Genomic DNA, 21,981 nt, shown 5'->3' with positions numbered 1-21,981 from the left:
TATTCGTACACGTCCATCCGCTCTATGCAATTTGAAACGAGACTGACCAGGCAACATGTTTCCAGTCCTTCGGTTCCGAAAGCCAATATCGATTATGTTTGGTTGAATGGTTCGTGCGCTAACACTTGTTGATAGCCCAGCATTGAAATCTGCAGCAATTTGCGGAAGGCTTGACTTCTGTCACATAGAACGATTCTCTTCAGTCGTCGATTGACCGTTCTTCTAAGATCTTTTTCCGGCAGCGGCGATGTCGAATTTGATGTGTTACCGGATTCGTGAGATTCGCGATTCACTCGTGATATGGTCGTAGGAAAACATCGTCGTAGGGGAAAATCCCCACTTCACCGTTGCCTCGGAGATGTTGTATCCCATCGCTCTTGCGGCGGCTTTAATAGCAGACACTTGTTGTCTTATACAGTCGTCGCCGAGCGCAGCGCTGTATTCTACCTGTTAACATATCTCTATATTTGAATACGCTACCTATACCAGTTTCTTTGGCGATTCAGAGTATTTACTTATCATACACTGGACCACTGCATTCACGGAAAACATGGGAATCTTTTACACTGTGTGACAAAGCGACATAGCTGCGCCTATGCCTGAAGTTGGCAGTTCACAGAAACATCTCAAAATTAAAATTTTGTGCCGATCTCTAATCCACATTCTTTCCTTCAGATGGAAATGATTTGCAGACTGATTTATCTCTTTTGGTCTAATAGAAGAAGGAATACCGAGGAGCAATAGTTTAGCGACAATCTAACGTCGTTCACAGATTTACTCGACAGAGGAGTGCGCGTTGTTGTAGAACTTCCCGACAGATAGTGTGTCTCAAGACTAACTTGCCTATCGCGAGCAATGCTTCTACAGTTTGACCTCGCGATCGCTCACCGTGAAAGCTGCAGTTCTTCAAGAACCTTTCTTTTACTTTCCCAACTTGATACAGCTTGCCTACCGTTCTGGCTCAAGCGGTCACATTCCTGCCAGTATCGCTGAAGTACACAGTTTCATGTCTCGGAAGTTCTACAAAGGAGCAATCCCCAGTAAACAAAAAAAGGCCACATTTTTTAAAAATGTTGTCTATTTGGCAAGAGGAATTATCTCCAGAAGACACGAGTCTTTCATATAAAAATTCATAATTCTTGCTAAATACACTCCTGGAAATGGAAAAAGGAACACATTGACACCGGTGTGTCAGACCCACCATACTTGCTCCGGACACTGCGAGAGGGCTGTACAAGCAATGATCACACGCACGGCACAGCGAACACACCAGGAACCGCGGTGTTGGCCGTCGAATGGCGCTAGCTGCGCAGCATTTGTGCACCGCCGCCGTCAGTGTCAGCCAGTTTGCTGTGGCATACGGAGCTCCATCGCAGTCTTTAACACTGGTAGCATGCCGCGACAGCGTGTACGTGAACCGTATGTGCAGTTGACGGACTTTGAGCGAGGGCGTATAGTGGGCATGCGGGAGGCCGGGTGGACGTACCGCCGAATTGCTCAACACGTGGGGTGTGAGGTCTCCACAGTACATCGATGTTGTCGCCAGTGGTCGGCGGAAGGTGCACGTGCCCGTCGACCTGGGACCGGACCGCAGCGACGCACGGATGCACGCCAAGACCGTAGGATCCTACGCAGTGCCGTAGGGGACCGCACCGCCACTTCCTAGCAAATTAGGGACACTGTTGCTCCTGGGGTATCGGCGAGGACCATTCGCAACAGTCTCCATGAAGCTGGGCTACGGTCCCGCACACCGTTAGGCCGTCTTCCGCTAACGCCCCAACATCGTGCAGCCCGCCTCCAGTGGTGTCGCGACAGGCGTGAATGGAGGGATGAATGGAGACGTGTCGTCTTCAGCGATGAGAGTCGCTTCTGCCTTGGTGCCAATGATGGTCGTATGCGTGTTTGGCGCCGTGCAGGTGAGCGCCACAATCAGGACTGCATACGACCGAGGCACACAGGGCCAACACCCGGCATCATGGTGTGGGGAGCGATCTCCTACACTGGCCGTACACCACTGGTGATCGTCGAGGGGACACTGAATAGTGCACGGTACATCCAAACCGTCATCGAACCCATCGTTCTACCATTCCCAGACCGGCAAGGGAACTTGCTGTTCCAACAGGACAATGCACGTCCGCATGTATCCCGTGCCACCCAAACGTGCTCTAGAAGGTGTAAGTCAACTACCCTGGCCAGCAAGATCTCCGGATCTGTCCCCCATTGAGCATGTTTGGGACTGGGCGAAGCGTCGTCTCACGCGGTCTGCACGTCCAGCACGAACGCTGGTCCAACTGAGGCGCCAGGTGGAAATGGCATGGCAAGCCGTTCCACAGGACTACATCCAGCATCTCTACGATCGTCTCCATGGGAGAATAGCAGCCTGCATTGCTGCGAAAGGTGGATATACACTGTACTAGTGCCGACATTGTGCATGCTCTGTTGCCTGTGTCTATGTGCCTGTGGTTCTGTCAGTGTGATCATGTGATGTATCTGACCCCAGGAATGTGTCAATAAAGTTTCCCCTTCCTGGGACAATGAATTCACGGTGTTCTTATTTCAATTTCCAGGAGTGTATTAACTAGCGAAATCACAAGGCTGCAGCCAAAACAACTCGTGCTCACACACAGCTTGTTGATATCTTTGTGCTTTTGCCAAGTGTCTACATTATCATAGCCTATTTTAAAAATTAAAATGCCACACAAAAGACGTAAATGTATTTGGAGATATATTCGTCAAGATAAAATAAAAAGCCACCCAAATACGGAATTCGTGCTTGATACTTTAATAGACAAACACCGCGTTTTGGCATAGAGTGTCATGAAAAACTTACGAGACTCGTTTCAGAAACCAGATTTCTTTTGTGAAGATTCGTATACTTTTATTTTCAGCCATATGTTCAACTTCATTCGTAAACCCTTTTCACACTGTGTAACTTGTTAAATACTTCTATCAGGTCTATTGACATTTTTCGGAGTAGGCGAGTGTTCATCTCTTTCTGGAAGTAAAAATCCTTGGATTTAACACTTTTAGGTTGTTAATGAAAACAATTATTTGTGACTTATTGGCAACAACAGGTCTCCATTCTAACCTTAGATAAAGTGAACAAGAGAAAAAGAAACTAAAACAATTGTTTCAACATATCAGACAAATTTATTAAGAATACAAAACGATTCACTGTTCAAAAACAAGAAAACAACTAATCTTAAACATTTTAACATGCAGATTTGTGTCATTAGTGAAGTGATGAGCATCTTTGTACAGTCCTCACAGCCATTAACTAGTTGTCGAATCGATCTGGTGAGCCGTATTCAGTATCCATAATCGCCTTCGTAGCCTCCAGCTCCAGCGCTGACGCCTGTAACAGCATCACCTAGTCAGCTACTAGTACATCTGCTACTGATCTACGGCAATGACACAGTGACCACGAACCACTCATGAGAAAACACTGCTAAATTGTCGGGATATAAAATTGGTAGTGTTCTCCCCGTACATTGCACGCCATGACACGAACACATCTATAAATGAAGATACATTATTTCTTTTTAATCAGGACTCACCGTGGTGCGAGTGGTGTACGACGGGGTGGAAGCCGGACTTGTCGGCGTGGTACTTGACGGTGCGCACGCTGCCGTCCGCCTCCTTGAGCGAGTACTCGCCCGTCACGACGTCTCCGTCGCGGTGCTCCTTCTGGGAGTGGTGGTCCCCTGAGTGCCCGTCAGACACCCCGTACTCAAACTCGTACTTCGGGTACGCCTGTCGCAGAAGAATGAAGATGGAAACATTCGTTACTCCGTAACATACAATATTAGTAGTGAAACTTCCTGCCAGTTACAATTTGAAAGAGGAGTAGGACTCGAATGGGAAACTTTTACCTTTCGTAGACCTCTCCCCTAATCTCCACCTTCTGAACCGGGCCTGGACAGCTCAGCAGGCAAAAGCACTGCCCATGAAACACAAGGTTCTGGGTTCGAGTCTCTGGTGCAAAGTCTTAATCTGCTGTTGTTGTTGTTGTGGTCTTCAGTCCTGAGACTGGTTTGATGCAGCTCTTCATGCTACTCTATCCTGTGCAAGCTTTTTCATCTCCCAGTACCTACTGCAACCTACATCCTTCTGAATCTGCTTAGTGTATTCATCTCTTGGTCTCCCTCTACGATTTTTACCCTCCACGCTGCCCTCCAATACTAAATTGGTGATCCCTTGATGCCTCAGAACATGTCCTACCAACCGATCCCTTCTTCTGGTCAAGTTGTGCCACAAGCTTCTATTCTCCCCAATCCTATTCAATACTTCCTCATTAGTTATGTGATCTACCCATCTAATCTTCAGCATTCTTCTGTAGCACCACATTTCGAAAGCTTCTATTCTCTTCTTGTCCAAACTATTTATCGTCCATGTTTCACTTCCATACATGGCTACACTCCATACGAATACTTACAGAAATGACTTCCTGACACTTAAATCAATACTGGATGTTAACAAATTTCTCTTCTTCAGAAACGCTTTCCTTGCCATTGCCAGCCTACATTTTATATCCTCTCTACTTCGACCATCATCAGTTATTTTGCTCCCCAAATAGCAAAACTCCATTACTACTTTAAGTGCCTCATTTCCTATCTAATTCCCTCAGCATCACCCGACTTAATTAGACTACATTCCATTATCCTTGTTTTGCTTTTGTTGATGTTCATCTTATATCCTCCTTTCAAGACACTGTCCATTCCATTCAACTGCTCTTCCAAGTCCTTTGCTGTCTCTGACAGAATTACAATGTCATCGGCGAATCTCAAAGTTTTTATTTCTTCTCCATGAATTTTAATACCTACTCCTAATTTTTCTTTTGTTTCCTTTACTGCTTGCTCAATATACAGATTGAACAACATCGGGGAGAGGCTACAACCCTGTCTTACTCCCTTCCCAACCACTGCTTCCCTTTCATGTCCCTCGACTCTTATAACTGCCATCTGGTTTCTGTACAAATTGTAAATAGCCTTTCGCTCCCTGTATTTTACCCCTGCCACCTTTAGAATTTGAAAGAGAGTATTCCAGTCAACATTGTCAAAAGCTTTCTCTAAGTCTACAAATGCTAGAAACGTAGGTTTGCCTTTCCTTAATCTTTCTTCTAAGATAAGTCGTAAGGTCAGTATTGCCTCACGTGTTCCAGTGTTTCTACGGAATCCAAACTGATCTTCCCCGAGGTTGGCTTCTACTAGTTTTTCCATTCGTCTGTAAAGAATTCGTGTTAGTATTTTGCAGCTGTGACTTATTAAACTGATAGTTCGGTAATTTTCACATCTGTCAACACCTGCGTTCTTTGGGATTGGAATTATTATATTCTTCTTGAAGTCTGAGGGTATTTCGCCTGTTTCATACATCTTGCTCACCAGATGGTAGAGTTTTGTCAGGACTGGCTCTCCCACGGCCGTCAGTAGTTCCAATGGAATATTGTCTACTCCGGGGGCCTTGTTTCGACTCAGGTCTTTCAGTGCTCTGTCAAACTTAATCTGCTAGGAAATTTAAAAACAGCGCAATCTCTAAGTAAAGTGAATAACTAATTCTCGAATATTAGCACTAAACTGAGGTTCTGATTCCTATTGTGGCGTCACCAACGAAGTTAGTAGTAAATATAATACTGAGCTGTGGCTCTATGTGTGAGAGATAGCAAACATGGAAAATCTCTACAAAGTGGGAGAAATATGTTGTATTTTTTTTTTGTATGGTGTTCTTTAGCTACAAATAGTGTCACATGCACTATAATAAGAGTCCACCAAAGCATATATAAAACACAATATTACATATTTACATATAATGATAACAACTTGATTATATTTAGGTGCACTTGAAAATACGCCATGCTCGAAACCGATAGCAATGAATAAAAAAGACCAAAAAAACAGCTCTGGTGGATTACCACTGCAAAGAAATATGAAGGCCCATATAAGAAGAGAATCTAGATAAAATTCATATGTTTGGTACATTGTTACGCAGCAAATTATGTATTTCGACTGCATTTCGTCCAACTCATTACCCCCCCCCACCACCACCACCCACTCCCCCTCCCCCCCCTCCCCCCCAGTGCAACTACAATTGCTTCTTGCTTAGGTGCTTTGTCACACAATTTTAAGCCTGCCGGAGTGGCCGTGCGGTTCTAGGCGCTACAGTCTGGAACAGAGCGAACGCTACGATGCAGGTTCAAATCCTGCCTCGGGCATGGATGTGTATGGTGTTCTTAGGTTAGTTAGGTTTAATTAGTTCTAAGTTCTAGGCGACTGATGACCTCAGAAGTTAAGTCGCATAGTACTCAGAGCTATTTTTTGACACAATTTTAACGTTGGAATCGTTATGGAGACATTCATTTAAAGTTATGACTTGCATTAAAAAATTTACAAGTTCAGCAGTGTGCCTGTTGACTTATTGAATGGAATGACCATCTACTGTGCACAGAATAAATCGAAGTGAGAAGAAAGTAATCATAAGTAGCAGAAATGGAGTCAGCGATAAAAACTTCTCATCAAAACTGGGGGATCACGAAATAAATGAACTGATGGCATTTTGCAATCTTGGAGGCAAAATAACATATTAAGGACGAAACAAGGACACGAAAGGCAGACCAACATGGGCAAAGAGGGCATTACTGGCGAAAAAGGAAACTGCTAGTTCCAAACATTGACCTCAATTTGCTGGAGAATTTTGTGAGATTGCAAGCACGGAAAACAGCAGTAAATGGTTATGAATCATGGACTATGTGGGAACTGGAAAAGAAGAGAGTCGGCAGCTTTTGAGATGTGGTGCTCGAGGATGAACTCGTAAGACAGTAAATAAGATTCTCTACAGAATTTGCGAAGAAAGGAACTTGTTGAAAAAACTGAAAAGAAGTAGGGCCATGATGGTAGGACTTAAGACATCACCGAATATCTGCCATGATACTAGAGGAAGCTGCAGAGAATAAAATCTGCAGTGAAAGACACGAATTGGAACATATCCTACAAATAATTGAATACATGGGATGTAAGTGCTACTCCGAGATGAAAAGGTTAGCACTAGAGAGGAAGTGGAGCCTGAACCAATCAGAGGACTGCTGAAAAAATGACAAAGATAGAGAATTCTGCATCATCACAGGAACTAGGACACAACTAAAAAATAAAGCCGCAATCGTAGTTTTTTTTTCCCAATTTCTGTGAAATCTTCACAGTGCAAACAAATCAAAATACTGCCACAATCACAATGCCGAATATTGTACTTGTGACAACACTCGTAGCACAACTTCTCATGGGGAGGAGATAAATTTATTGAAACATAATCTTTCTTTTTCTTTATCAAATTAGCTTTTTAGACGTCCTTAACTGTGGAGACAAGTGTATTTTGTAAGTAACACAAAGGGGCCTAACCCTTTACAACACGTTATCCCATCAGCATACAATATACAGTGTGGAGACTTACAAGAATAACTCTCACGGTGTCCTCGTCTTCATTTGCGCTTTACCTTGCATCTATCTCACTTCACTGAGGAGTTTGCCATTCAAGTTGCAGAACCTCATTTCCTCATTCCAGTTCGTTTCTCACATTGATATCAGGCTTCTTCCGTAAACTCATACTGTTGCTTTCCCCACCCTGTTTCACCTTCTCTTACATATGTCATCTATCCACTAGTGTTTATTTGAGCTAGCAGCCTGCTTCTGCCCCGTGTTGGCTATTTGTGCTATCACCCTTCCCGCCATTTCTCTCTCTCGCTCTCTCCCGCTCTCTTTTAAGATTTTCTGTCCAATGCAGACTGATACTTTCATAGATTGCGTTCTCTTTTTTATGTCGTTCTAATAGCTGTTAATTTTCACAAGCAGCACTTTTGTACGACTTTCTAGGCAATCACTCCTGTTTGGCTCTCTTCCATCCGTCTGAAAATCTGCAGACACGATGATTGATCTTCAGCGGCGTTCGGATAACCGTCAACGCATTCCAGACTTCGTCCTTCCCAACTTATAATCGCTATAGTACTTGATCAAACAACCATTCAAAAGGCAGACGCAGACACTCGAAAGGACGCTCCTGGCTTCAACAATAGGGAAATTTGCGGATCTGTTAACAATGCTCTCAAATTTTCGAGTGTCCTCCCGTTTTCGTGTCCCATTCAACTAGGTTTGAGAATAAGTTTTTACAGTTCAATCCCACGTACAAGGCAGTCAATATATACCTCACGAAACAAAAATAAAATTGTTAATGAGGCAATTTAACAAAGAAACGCCGTTAACAACCATGCACCTTGTTAGCAATTGAAAATACTGAGACATATTTACCGTCGTTATTTCAGCTAATCGTTCGCGAAATTCTCGCTAGCTGGAGACACTAATTATACCATATTCAAGCGCAGGGTTTCCCAGACTGTGTTCTGCAGTAAGTGAACAAGTGTTACTCGAAAAACTATTACTAACATGGCCATTTTTGCGACGCTTTGGCGATAGTAATTATTTTTTAAATAATGAATTATGATTTCCGTGTTATGATTTGAAGTAGTCACTGAATAAAACAAGTTTATTTCACATTTTAAAGATGTTGATAAACTTTAAAATAAAAATAGTGTTCCCTCAGAGTATCAGGTGTCTCAAAGTGTGCTGTCAGAGGAAAAGTTTGGGAACCCCTTTTCTAGAACCCTGTAGCGAGACATTTACGAACTTGGCGTGCCTTTACTACAGCTGACAGAGTTTCCAGTGCCTGGAAAAGAAAGTATCTGTAACATCATCAGAACATTAATCTTAAACGTCGATTAAAGGGTAATAAAGAGAGATACGAAAAGGGAATCTAGAGTGTAATTTCAGATACTGTCAATGACACTTCACACTGTCAACTGGAGCACACGATCTGTTTCCAATTCGCTCTTTTATACGTTTATCTCTTGACCGCACTTGGTAGATAAATTACATTTGACAGGTTTACACTGTAGTCATAATTGGAACTAAATATCCTGTATCTTGCTGTGAAAGAAACACGGCGAGTCGTAATCACTCACTGTGGTGATTAAGAATTAAATCAAGTGACCACAATGACTCTTTGCTTCACGGATTTGCTTTCTAACAAGATTCCGAGCTTTTAGTTCTGGTAGTTAATGTCTGAGACGAAAACAGTTAACCGTAATTTATCTATCGAATTTGGTCAAGACATTTATAAATAAAATAGTGTTCAGTCACTCCACTTAGCTGTAAGCAGCGGAACGTGAAAATCATGTGGAGGTCGTTAGAACACCCACAAGCTTAACCATGGGCGTATTCCGCATGAGTGCAAAGCATGCAGGCTGGACAAGATGTGCTGCACCTGCACGTCCGCTTCCTTGTAATAATACTCGAAACCTATAGGCAAAGCGGTGTGGTAGTCTTTAGCCGTTTGTGACGTCACACCAAGCTCGTGTGAAAGATGGATAGAGGCATGCAGTAGGAAGATTGCATTCAGCACGTTTACGCTTTCTCTTCTCTTATCCTGGATCCAACATGCATTAGTGAATTTACTGATGGATGAATGCATCGTGTCTAATGTGACTGAATGTTATTTTAGCAAAACGAGTGACTGTAACAGTGACGTTGTGGTAAGTGTTTTTAACGAATCTTACCACTCACGGTTGTCCGTGAAAACTTAGATATTCTTAAGAATTTTCTATCAGTTCCCTGTCTCAGTAATTTAAATACAGATAAAAAAAATCATAAATTTCATACGAACATTTAATCCTGATAATTACAACGAAACAATTTGGTTTCGTGGCAGTGAAACATTTCCTGAACTGTTCTGTTGGCCTTGTCTGTGTCTTGGAAATGATAGATCACTTTGGAACAATAAATATCGTGGTTAATCGGACCTTGATAATCTGCACACTGCAATTCCACAGTATGAAAAATCAGAATCCCATATCCATGTATGGATAGCCCTGGGCACATCTGGAAAATGTTGCATTGATTTGCTACTAGATGAGAAGACACGTGCAAGAATTTTAGATGCACAATGAACCAGTGAAACACAGTCGTCAAACGGAGAGACGGACAGAAACCACATGCTGTTTACGACATCTAGCATACAGGAAGGGCTGCGACTTCGACAATAGATAAAATTACTTTGGAAACACAAAACTGATACACAATTGCTATCAATTGAACACGTTGATATCTCATTATGTTACGAGACTTTCTATTTAACTTCCATTAGTGTCTGTCTGAAGACCATATTACACTGACAGACGTTATATTAAACATTGTGCAGTCAAAATACTTGTAATTGCATTTTGGGCAAAAGAAGTGGGAGACGTGAAATCTGTGCATTAAGATATACAATGGCTTTGAGAAAATAGGGTGCAAGGCTGAAGGAAGGAGGAGAGAAAGGAGAATTGCACAGAAACGTATGAAAACGATGACTAAAGGAGAATGTACCTTGAGATATTAGGTACTACAATCATGCAGTTAAACGTTTGATTTGATTTGCTGCCTCACTTACAGTTTAGTGAAATGTTTGACTCAAAGAAGTTCTCAAGCTTGGCAGATGTGTTGCCCATGGAGGCATTTGAAAAATTAAGGACAATGTACAAAAAGTTTTTTCATATTGTTGGATTAAAGTCTGAAATGTAGATTATGTTTGCGTCAAAACATCTTACAGACAAGTTTTCGAAGGAAACGTAAGGTTTCCTGCATCAAAATTTACTTCAAATTTAACTTCCAGAATCATATAAGCTCTATGTATTGATTTTAACCAGCCGGCTACATCGTCATCAGTAGAACGACCATTGACCACAATGAAAAGAATAAAGACTTCCGTCTGCACTATCCATCTTGTTCGCAGAAAAGGACCTGTTGATGCAGATTAAATTTCAAAGCTCATTTTTCGATGACATTACTTTGTGCCAGGAAGGGCTCTCAACAAGGGAAGTGTCCAAACGTCTCGGAGTGAACCAAACCGATGTTGTTCGGACACGGAGGGGTACAGAGAGATAGGAACCGTCGATGACATGCCTCGCTCTGGCCACCGAAGGGCTACTACTGCAGTCGATGACCGCTACCTACGGATTACGGCTCGGAGAAACCGTGACAGCAACGCCGCCATGTTGAATAATGCTTTTCGTGAGGCCACAGGACGTCGTATTACGACTCAAACTCTGCGCAATAGGCTGCATTATGCACAACTTCACTCCCAAGGTCCATGATGAGGTCAATCTTTGCAACCATGCAGCGCGGTACAGATGGGCCCAGCAACATGGCGAAAGGACCGCTCAGGAATGGCATCACGTTGCCTTCACCGATGAGTGTCGCATATCCCTTCAACCATACAATCGTTGTGTTTGGAGGCAACCTGGTCAGGCGCAACGGCTTAGACTCACTATCGAGCGAGTGCAGCAAGGTGCAAGTTCCCTGCAGTTTTGGATTGGCATTATATGGGGCCGACGTACGCCGCTGGTGGTCATGGAATGCACCGTAACAGCTGTACGATACGAGAATGCCATCCTCCGACCGATAGTGCAACCTTATCGGCAGCATATTGGAGAGGCATTCGTCTTCATGGACGTCAATTCGGACCCCCATGTTGCACATCTTGTAAATGACTTCCTTGACTAGAGTCGCCAGCATGTTTTCCAGACATGAACCATATCGAACATGCCTGGGATGGATTGAAAAGGGCTGTTTATGGACTACGTGACCCACCAACCACTCTGATGGATCTACGCCGAATCGCCGTTGAGAAGGGACCAACAGTGCCTTGATGAACTTGTGGATAGTACGCCATGACGAATACAGGCATGCATCAATGCAAGTGGACGTCCTATGGTACCGGTGTGCACAGTAATCTGGACCACCACCTGTGAAGGTGCAATGTGTGGTTTTCATGAGCAATAAAATGTGCGGAAATGATGTTTACGTTGATCTCTATTCCAATTTTCTGTACATGTCCCAGAACTCTCGGAAGCGAGGCAATGCAAAACTTGTTTTGATGTGTACACATGTTTTGAGACGCAATAGTAGTAGTGATTCTGAACAAATAACTTCATATGAACATATGCCCTATTCTAAATGGTTTCCGAGATAGAACTCATTTAATGTCACTTTTGTACATTCTTCTTTAATCACTCGAAAACCGCACATACGTGTCTCAGTACACAACTGAACTAAATCAAATTTGTGTCAAAATAGGTCCTATTTTTTTGTCTAGGATTGTTTGCGAGAGACCGTGAGAATATTGAAAATATCGCGCGACGCGTGTGCGCTGTAGTTTAAGTACTTTTTGGAGACAAGTTTGAGGTAGTTTTCCGACTTGATAGACCACAAGCGTCCTGTATCAAAATGTTCGTCTTAACTTCCTCTATGTTACTGTGGTACATTGTAAATAATGGCAATTAATAATACAGAAAATAAATAGAAATGTACGTTAAAAGTGTTCTATCTCAGAAACCATTCGGAATAGGGAATATGTCCACATCAAGTTTTTTGTTCAGAATCAGTAATGCTATCACCCGTCAAAACACGTACCTTTCCTCCTGACTCACCCTGAACACACGTGGAACCGATAAGTTTCATTTTGCACGCCTTAACAACATTTTCAGGATACGCCGCAGCGCTGAACTCACTGAGCCTTCTGGAACTGGAAGCCTATAAGGTCTGAACCTCAAAGAACAACGCCACCTGACTCTGCTGCTAGGAGGTAATTGGCGTTTCGAGGCGCAGCTTTAATACCAGATACAATATTTTTTAAAAAAGAAAAACATCGCTCTTATCAACAAACTGAAAAGTTGAGCGCAATTATTTACATCCTTGGGTAAAGCAGTCGAAATGCTTACTGGCAACTTAAATTCTGTAACACATTATTGAAAAAATATTTTACTGTATCTTTCAGGGGGGCGGCTCCGCCTCAGAGCATTTATGAGCGGCATGCGCTTAGGTCCACTGTTGCACTCACCACGTAGTCGACGCTGTGTCCATGTCCATGTCCATGGTCGACCTCTACGGGATGCCCCGGGCCCACGACAGGCGCTGATTGGTGGACGTAAGAGTGCGCGTGCCCGCCGCACAGCACCTCCTGCCATCTAGCGGCCGCCGCCAGCACCAGCAGCGCGAACACCATCTGGCGGAAACAGGTGCAGCGAGCGGTCATAGATGGCGGTTACATTGCGAAACACTTGTGCCGGGAAGAGAAACTCGACGGCAAAGCTTGCTCAATTCGTTTGGACACGAAGATATTGAGAACAAAAGGACCAAAATGTGAGAAAGGAATCCGAGGTGGAGCACTATCTGGACTGTTAGCGCTATGCTACCAACACGGAAATGCGCATGAACGTCTTTCAGGTGTGGCCTCGTCCGTGACAAGATAAGTCTACAGGATGTCCAGGCAATGAACAAAAAGTGCATAGCTGCATCATAGCAGCCCAGTGAATGTTGATAATTTCAGTCTCGACACCCAGCTCTAATTACCGAACCATGTATGAAGATCATCACCTACAAAACCGCAATACAACTTAGCATCTGCGCTGTGCGAAATCCCACAAGGAAATATTTCCATCAGTTTCTTTAAATCACGGCCGCGTCTTGTCATGGTCCACGCGGTTCCCCCATCGGAGGTTCGAGTCCGCCCTCGGGCATGAGCGTGTGCGTTGTCCTTAGCATAAGTTAGTTTAAGTTAGATTAAATAGTGCTTAAGCTTAGGGACCGATGACCTCAGCAGTTTGGTCTCATAAGGCCTTATCACAAATTTCAAAATTCCAATTTAAATCACGTTCCACAACCGTTGTGAAGTTTCCCCTATCCTGTACCAACAGTGTAACTTACGATATTAAAAACAGGGTTGCAGTTACTTGAAGACTGGAAGACTAAAAGATAAGTTTTAATGTGCAGAAATATTTGTTTCAAAGTCGCAGAGCCTATGTCTGTTCTAGGAAGTCGTAGCTTCCATATTCTATTAGGAACTGAGAGTTGGTTGAAACCCAATGCATAAAATAGCAAAATTTTAGAATACATGAGGAACATACATGGAAAAGATTGATTAGGCTGCTCAAGAGGTGGTATGTTCATAGGAAAAATCTGAAACATAAGGTCTAGCGATGTGCAAAATAAATTTGTTTGCATGCCTCATGTGGACAACAACTATCAGTTGATTAGATTAATAATCAGATGTTTCAGACACAAATATAGCTAAACATCGATAGCACTGAAATACCCAAAGCATACGGTAACATTAGGTGGCAGCTTTAATTTGCTAACTAATCGGTAAACAACGCATATGTCATTGATGTTAAGGAGAAACGGTCTATCGAAGTTCACACTGAACTCGTTATCAAACAAGTGTCTCTAACAGGTCATATGTAAAAGAAATGTGTTAAACATACCGGCTACAGTCAGAACCAATCTTTCGAGAGCATAGCCATAGAAAAGTCTTAATGATCTCTTCGGGGACGATGATCCCCAAGCCAAAAAATTCATCAAGAAAGCTAGGAGAGTATTTGTATGTGGTAGAACTGGTAGAAAATTACTAACATCCTGCATAGATAAAAATTAGTTTAAATTTGATGAATACAGAAAACATGCAAGCAAATATCAAACACGATAAAACTCCACTGTGTATATAAAAAAAAGAAAAACACAAGTAAAATACGACAAAGACCTTCATACTTTAGTGATACATTGCAGAGATCGTTCCAGAAACAGAAAATGTTACAGTCTCGCTAGAAAGAGAAAATAGACTAATGACATTGAAAACTTGATGGCCAGTTGTGAGTTTTGAAGAAGTATCAAACATGTGCCCTACAATACTCTCCACATACCGACTTCGCGATAGAGCTTTCAAAAAATCATAGGGAGTTCTGATCATATGTTAAGTCAAATAAATGCTCTATGGTGTCAAAACTTAACAGAAAGAAAAATGAAATTTTACAATATGCATTTAAAAATATATTCCAGCATGACGATATTATTACATACAGTGACACACATTTACGACAAAGCTCCGGTATTGAAAAATGTTTAAAACCACCAAAAGACTCCAGACCCTGACGGATTTCGTATTAGATTTGATAATGGCCGAAATTCCAAGCTCACATTTACTGGGAAATCACTTGTGCAGCGAATAGTCTCACATGACTGCAAAATGGCGCCGGTCATTCCTGTTTACAAACAAGGTGAACGAAATGGTGACACGAGTACAGGGAAGTATAGCTAATGTCTTCCTATTGCAGAATGCAGAGCATGTTCTATTAAAGGATCAGAATGGGTTCAGCAAAAAGTAGTGAAATACAGCTCTGTCTTTTCAGTTTCGATGTTTTGTAAATAAGCAGATAGATTCCGTCTTACGAAATCCTTTCAACATTGTATCATAGTGATGACTGACAACATGGTAGAAAAATATTTTTGCTTGGCTAGAAGAATTTTGAATAACAGAACCCAGTACGATACAATGGACGGAAAATGTTCAGCATAAATGAAAGAAATGTTAGGTATGTCCCGAGAAAGTATTGCTAATGTTCTCAGTACACATAAACGACTTATTAGATAGGGTCAGCAGCAATAGCAGATTGTTCGCTGATGCTGATGTTCTCTGCAGCAAAGCATTGTAGCTGGGCGATAGTCAATAAATGGCAGAACGAGTTAAACAGTATGTCCACTTGGTGTACTGAACAGTAGCTCTCTTCATATGTGAATAAATTTATGATAATGACCAAAATAAAGAGAAAGAACCCAGCAGTGTCTGATTACGGATTAGTAATTAGCGTCTACATTTCGTCACATTATTTAACCCTTTGTCTTCCATTAGGACATTTGAGTCCCACGATAGTCTACCAGAGAACAAGTGGGAATTTGCTGTTTGATATTAATATATATCGCCGTCCCACTGGTGAAGCGACGTCTGCTAATAGTTTGCAGAATTCTTACAGACTGTTCCTGTGCATTGTGCTGTCTTCAAGTTTCGTTTTTAACTCTGTGCTCCGTATTGTCTCATCGAATTAGTTGGCGCCTGCAGCTAGGCTACCCAACTAACAGGTATGCAATGCGGGCTAATATCACGCCGTCCCAGGCGGTTCGCGTCGATGAACTAACACACCTATTGACGTTTAGAGCATCACACAGCGTGCCCTTACTGAGCACCTGTGATATGAGCTACAAAATGGGAGAGATACTCTATCCATTAATGTTTGTCTCTTTTCCGTATGTCTTGCAGTTTCTGCGTAGTCATCTTCTGAAGCCGCAAAGATACTAACAACAGACATCGAACTCCTTCACAGACGAGCTGTTTGTCCGTTAACGGGTCAGCACAGCTAACAGAAAAATGTTCACGTCACTTGAATGGTTTTCTTTCGAGGAAAAGGTTCCCGCGTAGCGTTATTAGGTAATTTTATGTATCCGGTATGCTAGGATGACTGAAATTATTCTGCTTCCTCCATAGTACAGGGTCGTTATAATTAAACATCCGTTACTTGAGCCAGTGCAGACGGAAAACTATTTACCGTATTGTTACACAACTTCATACGAATGATGATCAGACAGTGCGCTGCAGGATTTGCGTTAATAGTAGTGATAGTACTGAGTTGGCGCTAGGCGCCGGCACTGGTACTACGACACAGGGTTGAAACATATGCATCACATGCGTTACAGCTGGAGACGGTCAAGGTGAGTATGGACAAGATGAGCAGGGCTTTAAATGCGAACCTGTTTTATCAAAACGGCATCAAACGCTTCTGGTATTTGCAAGTATCGATGCGTTAAAGGAGTACAGAGAGGTCTTCTAGGGTTGAATATCGTGATTCGGAAGTTCGAATTAACAGGCGATTTAGGAATTGCTCCTGGAAGAGGTCGACAGCCAATTGCACCAAAAAGTGTTTAAGAAGTTGCTGTTGCCATGGCTGAGAGTACTAGGCGCAATGTGCGATCTTCAGGCAGCGCATGGACGGAGTCACAACAGGTGAACTTCCGTGGTCCACCGTTCGAAAAGTTCTGCGAACAATTGTGAAATGGTGTCTCCAGTCCGTTTCCAGTTTGTCGTGGATACAGATGGTCGTCAGTCTGAGTAACATTTGTAACCTTGGCGAACCATCAGAGTATCATTGTCCACTTTTTGTCGTTTTGTGATTGGTTCGTATTGATAACGCAATGTGGTGAATTTCACCACAGAAGAACCGCCCATGTTTTTCATTACAGTCAAGTTGCGGCAGATGTCCAAGCTCCTATTTTCTGTTGCCAGGATAAGTGAGTCAAACTCTGTATGCACTTTATTTTTTTTTTTTAACTTTCTAGACAATGTCTGATTTAGAGATGTTCAGTTCGTTGCTTCATTGCGATTTGTGGCACAACAACGTTGACACACTACATTCGCACATCTACTACCAAACACTGCTTACTGACAACAAAGTGGTCGAACGCACATCTATTATTTATAATTTTTTCTTCAAGTTGCCACCGTGGTTGTGGTACTCACGTCGTTTATGTGTCAGAAATAAAATCAGTCTAGGAACGTTGTGGACGGATACGTTAGCCTTGAATCTTTCTTTCTGCCTTTTGGATGATGACTGAATGCTCTTGCTTGCTTCATTATGAACTACTTTTCCAACAAATTGTCGTCCTCATATTAATACATTTCCATAGATAACTTCGGTAAATTTTTGTCATGAATAGAAATGGTTCAAATGGCTCTGAGCACTATGGGACTCAACTGCTGAGGTCATTAGTCCCCTAGAACTTAGAACTAGTTAAACCTAACTAACCTAAGGACATCACAAACATCCATGCCCGAGGCAGGATTCGAACCTGTGACCGTAGCGGTCTTGCGGTTCCAGACTGCAGCGCCTTTAACCGCACGGCCACTTCGGCCGGCTAATAGAAATGAGTCTGCGATGAATTTCAGTAGCTAATTCCCATATCACGACAAGAAACGGAATCGCAGTAGAATCTTCGCACTTACTGGTATTTTGAATCGATATTGTCATTATCGTGACGTCACCTTTTTTTAGTACAAAAGTATTTCATAAGGCAAACTGAAATCATCATTTAATGGCGGCGACGGCATTGTCATTAAACAGCACGTAGGTTCAAGTAGACGCAGATGGCGAAGGCAACCGGCCGCAGCCGGTTTTAACAAACCCACCTAACACAATCTTGAGTAATAAGGTAGTACAGGAATTTGGCACCTGCCCCGTCGTAAATCCAGTCTGGTGTCAGTGCAGCCACCCTAGTGGCACACGTGAAGCTGACGATTAGCGAGACATCAGAGCAACCAACTGTGAAAAAGTTTCTCTAATTTTCAATACGTTTGCGTCTTTACATTAAACGTAGCTCTCACACTTCCCTGCCGTTGCCCGCATCTAAAAGGTTGTTTGGAACTGCTGTGAAACAGAGACGATAAACATTTCAGACCAGAAGGGAACAGAGGCTTTTGAAATGTGGTTCTACAGAAGAGATGGCTACATCTACTAATCAGTGAGGAAGTACTGAACAAAATTTGCAAACAGAAAAATTTAAGTCCTAACCTAATTAAAAAAGGAACCTAAGACATCAAGTAATAGCCTATTTTGTTATGGAGTAGGGTGAGAGGGTGTGGGTACGGAATTTTGGAAGGAGACCGATGCTCAAATACAGTAAACACCTCCAAATGAATGTAGACTGAAGCAGATTTGTACAGATGAAAGGACTCGTACAGGGTGGATTAGTGTGGAGAGCTACATCAAACCAATCTTCGGAATGAAGTCTTGAACGATACATCCCGCCTACCTGCTGTGATTATTCCAGAGGTTGCTCGGAGTACGCAAGGCTGGAGAAATAAATAATTCTAATTTTTTCAAAATAAAACCTGGATGTGGGAAGCGAAACGGAGATGTGAACCCCTGAGCCACTTCGCACAGTTAACACTTTTCAAGGGAAGATAGAGAGACTTGGATCACAGACACTACGTAAATTAGGTTGTCAATGGCAAGTATTATTACTGACCGTCACCACGAAACACCTACTTTCGCAGCAAAATGAGTCTTGACTTGTGATCAACACCGCAACTCACCTGACTGCGAAGCATTGTCGTGTCTGTCTGTTGTCCCTGCTGTGCGGTTCACTTCACTGGTAACCAGTAGCTTGTAGGTCTCGCTTTTATACGCCGCCACAGGCGGCTGACGTTTTTCGTCAATTTGCTGGAGGCACGCGTTACACGGCAATCGCCGTGTGGTCGCCACGCACTGGCGATTTCGCTGAAAAAGCAGCTATAAGCGCTGGAGTTTTGTGGCTGATGGTGACAGCTAGCTGCATAACTGCAGGCGACCGTGATTGGGCACACTGCCCGCACGAGCGACATTGTGAAGGACGCAGAAGAAAGCCCTGACCACCGCGACGACCACTAACGGCGGTACCACTGCAGAATTACTCAAAGGCAAATGGACGAGCTCCTATGACAACTTCCTGCGTTTATGACAAACACCAAGACATGTGCAACACGTTTAGACTGATAATCGGTATTTACAGATATGTTTCTAAATACCGCACATAAAAACTGAATTTTTCGTGCTCTTACCTCGGTTTCTATTGGTGATAAAAAAGTAGGGTCAAATGTTTTTGATAGCCTTGGGCTAGGGACCATTTGTACAGCCAATAGAAGGATCGTTTTAGTGTCACTATCCTACAGTACAGGATCAAAAGTGTGAATATTGCACACTTCCTCTTCTTTGGCAGGTGGAGAAACTCGGTTAGTTCTTGATGGGGCTTGTAGAGGCACCACATTAATCCATGAGCGGTTCCTCGAAACCCCCCCCCCCCCCCCCCGCCCAAAGAGAGTTTTTTACTACATCTTTGCTGTCACCAGCGGATCAAAACCCAGCCCAGCCAAAAGTTACAAAATGTCTATGTACAGCTAACGGCTGAAATTTGTGCGGTATGTTCCTAAGATCCTGATCTCGAATAATCTCGAAAATTTTCTTGATATTTTTATCCCTTTCCCAGTTACAGAAGTTCAAAGTTTCCTAACTCGTAGGGGAACTCGAGGCAGAACGGGATAGCGGGGCACAATGGGAAATTGCTCTTTTCTAGACTGGATAGTGTTGCAACCTGTTGTATGGGCATGTAACTATTTCTCCGAATGGAAGGGAAGTGAGGGCAGCCATTCTGATTTAGTTTGAAGTGCGAGATGTAAGTGAATTGTTGTCTGTCGCGTTACCGCTTGCGTTGTTGGTGAATTTCAACGCCAGGTAAGCTGTTAATTGTTAATTGTATACCCTAAAATGACGCATTCCCTTGAAGTGCATGGCTTTTGTTATACTTTCGTTGTTTAACGCGTTTAAATACGTCAGTTATTGCACTCCATAAAAGTTGTAAACCTCAAAAGTGCTCTTGGGGAGGAAAGGGACAGGGCAGAATGAGATAGTGTCCCGTTCTGCCCCGTCATATTTTGATGCAAGTAGAAAGCAAACCCAGCCTGGATGTTCATGGATGACAGACTCTCCCAACCAGCTATGTTCGCCGAACAACTCAGCTTTCCAGATATCGCCCGAGGCTGTCATTCCAATCCCACTAATCTGTCAAAATACTCGGCGGACTACAAGACGAAAAGAAAAAAACGGTCGTATTAACAGATTCTCCTTATAAGAAGGATTTGCAGAATGCTGTCGCCCGTAAAGTGGGCCTACAGAAAGGAGGACGGTGCACAAATATAAACAATGTCGGGACAGAGACGTCAGGTGCAATGCAACTTAAGGCAAAAATATCGAACAGTACACACAAAAAAACCAAAACAGAGGACATCAAAGACCTTAAGAAAAATAAAAGGAAGAAGATGGTGAAGAAGAGAGAATCAGAGAGAGAGGATGCTGAGTGTCTCTACTGTGGGGACTTCGTTTCTAATGAGGGCTGGGTCGCATGCCAGAGTGGGCACACAACTCATGTGCTGGCATAGACAGTGAAGATGAAGAAGAAATACTGACTTGTGGCTATTGTCGAAAGGGCTAGTAGTTAGTGGTTTGGTGGTTATTAAGCATTGCACAATTTTTGGAATGTCATTAAAATATTTTCTTATTTTGAAGAATGACTTTTTAATTGTTTAAATTACACATTCCTTAGTCCGAATTGCCTGTTATACAACATTTTGTCATAGTTTAATACGAAATTCGTAATTTGTGCAATAATTTAACAAAAAATACCCTTATCCCATTCTGCCCCGTGGGTGGGGAGTAACGGGAAATATGCAAGATTTTCTTTGAAAAATTGTAAACAATACTAAACTTATTGTTTTAAGTGATTTTAAAATAAAGTACATTAGGTTACACTACAAGGTTGTTTTTTTTTCACTTTAAGAAGTGTTTCCTTGTGTTCCCTCATTTTATAGAAATTGTTAAACATTAAGTATTCCGTTCCGCCCCGAGTTCCCCTACACGTAAAATATGCAGGTAAAAATGAAATAAATTGTTTGATGACAGTATACCCGTGATGATTTAATTAAATTGACGGGTATGCTCGTGAATGAATGGTACATTTGTGTAAATTCATAGGCAGTTCCTGAGGAAACCAAAAAAAAAACGTTTTTCGCCATTTTTTCGCCATCAACAGAGGACCAAACCCCAGTCGCAGCTTCCAAGATGGCTGTGCCCAGCGAATGGCTGTAATTTTTTTAGGATGTACTCCTAAAATCTCGGTCTCGAAAAACCTTGTAAATTTTCTAGATATCTTTACCCGTTTTTTATGCTGGGACAATGGTAGCAGAAAAAAGACGGAGAAAAATAAATACTGGAAAATTGTAGACAGTGGTTGTGACACAGAAAGAGCGAAGGAGACAACGCCATTATGTGAGAAATATAGGGACATAGTGCTAGTAGAAAGTGAAAGAACAGGGACAGGAAAAGAGTGAAGGAGACAGATCAAGTGCAAGCGGGTGATAGCCAATGATAATGAGAGGCAGAGACAGCGGGGAAGAGAGAGACTGTGATAGTGAGAAGAAATAGGAGTAGAGGGGAGGAACGAATGAGACAGTAGCACTAAGAGAGAACAAGAGGGAGACAGCGACAGTAGCAGGACA

At 42.6% G+C, this 21,981-nt stretch overlaps 1 protein-coding gene across 1 annotated transcript; it reads right to left on the bottom strand.

The window, feature by feature from the left end:
- Positions 1-3,148: 3,148 nt before the first annotated feature.
- LOC126419081 (larval/pupal rigid cuticle protein 66-like) lies at positions 3,149-19,044 on the bottom strand. The gene is made up of 4 exons (XM_050086170.1): positions 18,988-19,044; positions 12,913-13,077; positions 3,558-3,753; positions 3,149-3,355 (listed from the first exon to the last, which is right to left on the bottom strand). Exons 1-4 carry the CDS (start codon positions 19,000-19,002, stop codon positions 3,309-3,311), a joined length of 423 nt encoding a protein of 140 aa, XP_049942127.1. The 5' UTR covers positions 19,003-19,044; the 3' UTR covers positions 3,149-3,308.
- Between the last annotated feature and the right edge of the window lie 2,937 nt (positions 19,045-21,981).

This window comes from Schistocerca serialis, chromosome 9 (genome assembly GCF_023864345.2).
Source record: "Schistocerca serialis cubense isolate TAMUIC-IGC-003099 chromosome 9, iqSchSeri2.2, whole genome shotgun sequence".
In the NCBI taxonomy this organism is placed as follows: Eukaryota; Metazoa; Arthropoda; class Insecta; order Orthoptera; family Acrididae; genus Schistocerca; species Schistocerca serialis.
The sequence above is the reverse complement of the archived record's forward strand: the minus strand, read 5'-3'. Positions and strand labels throughout refer to the sequence as shown.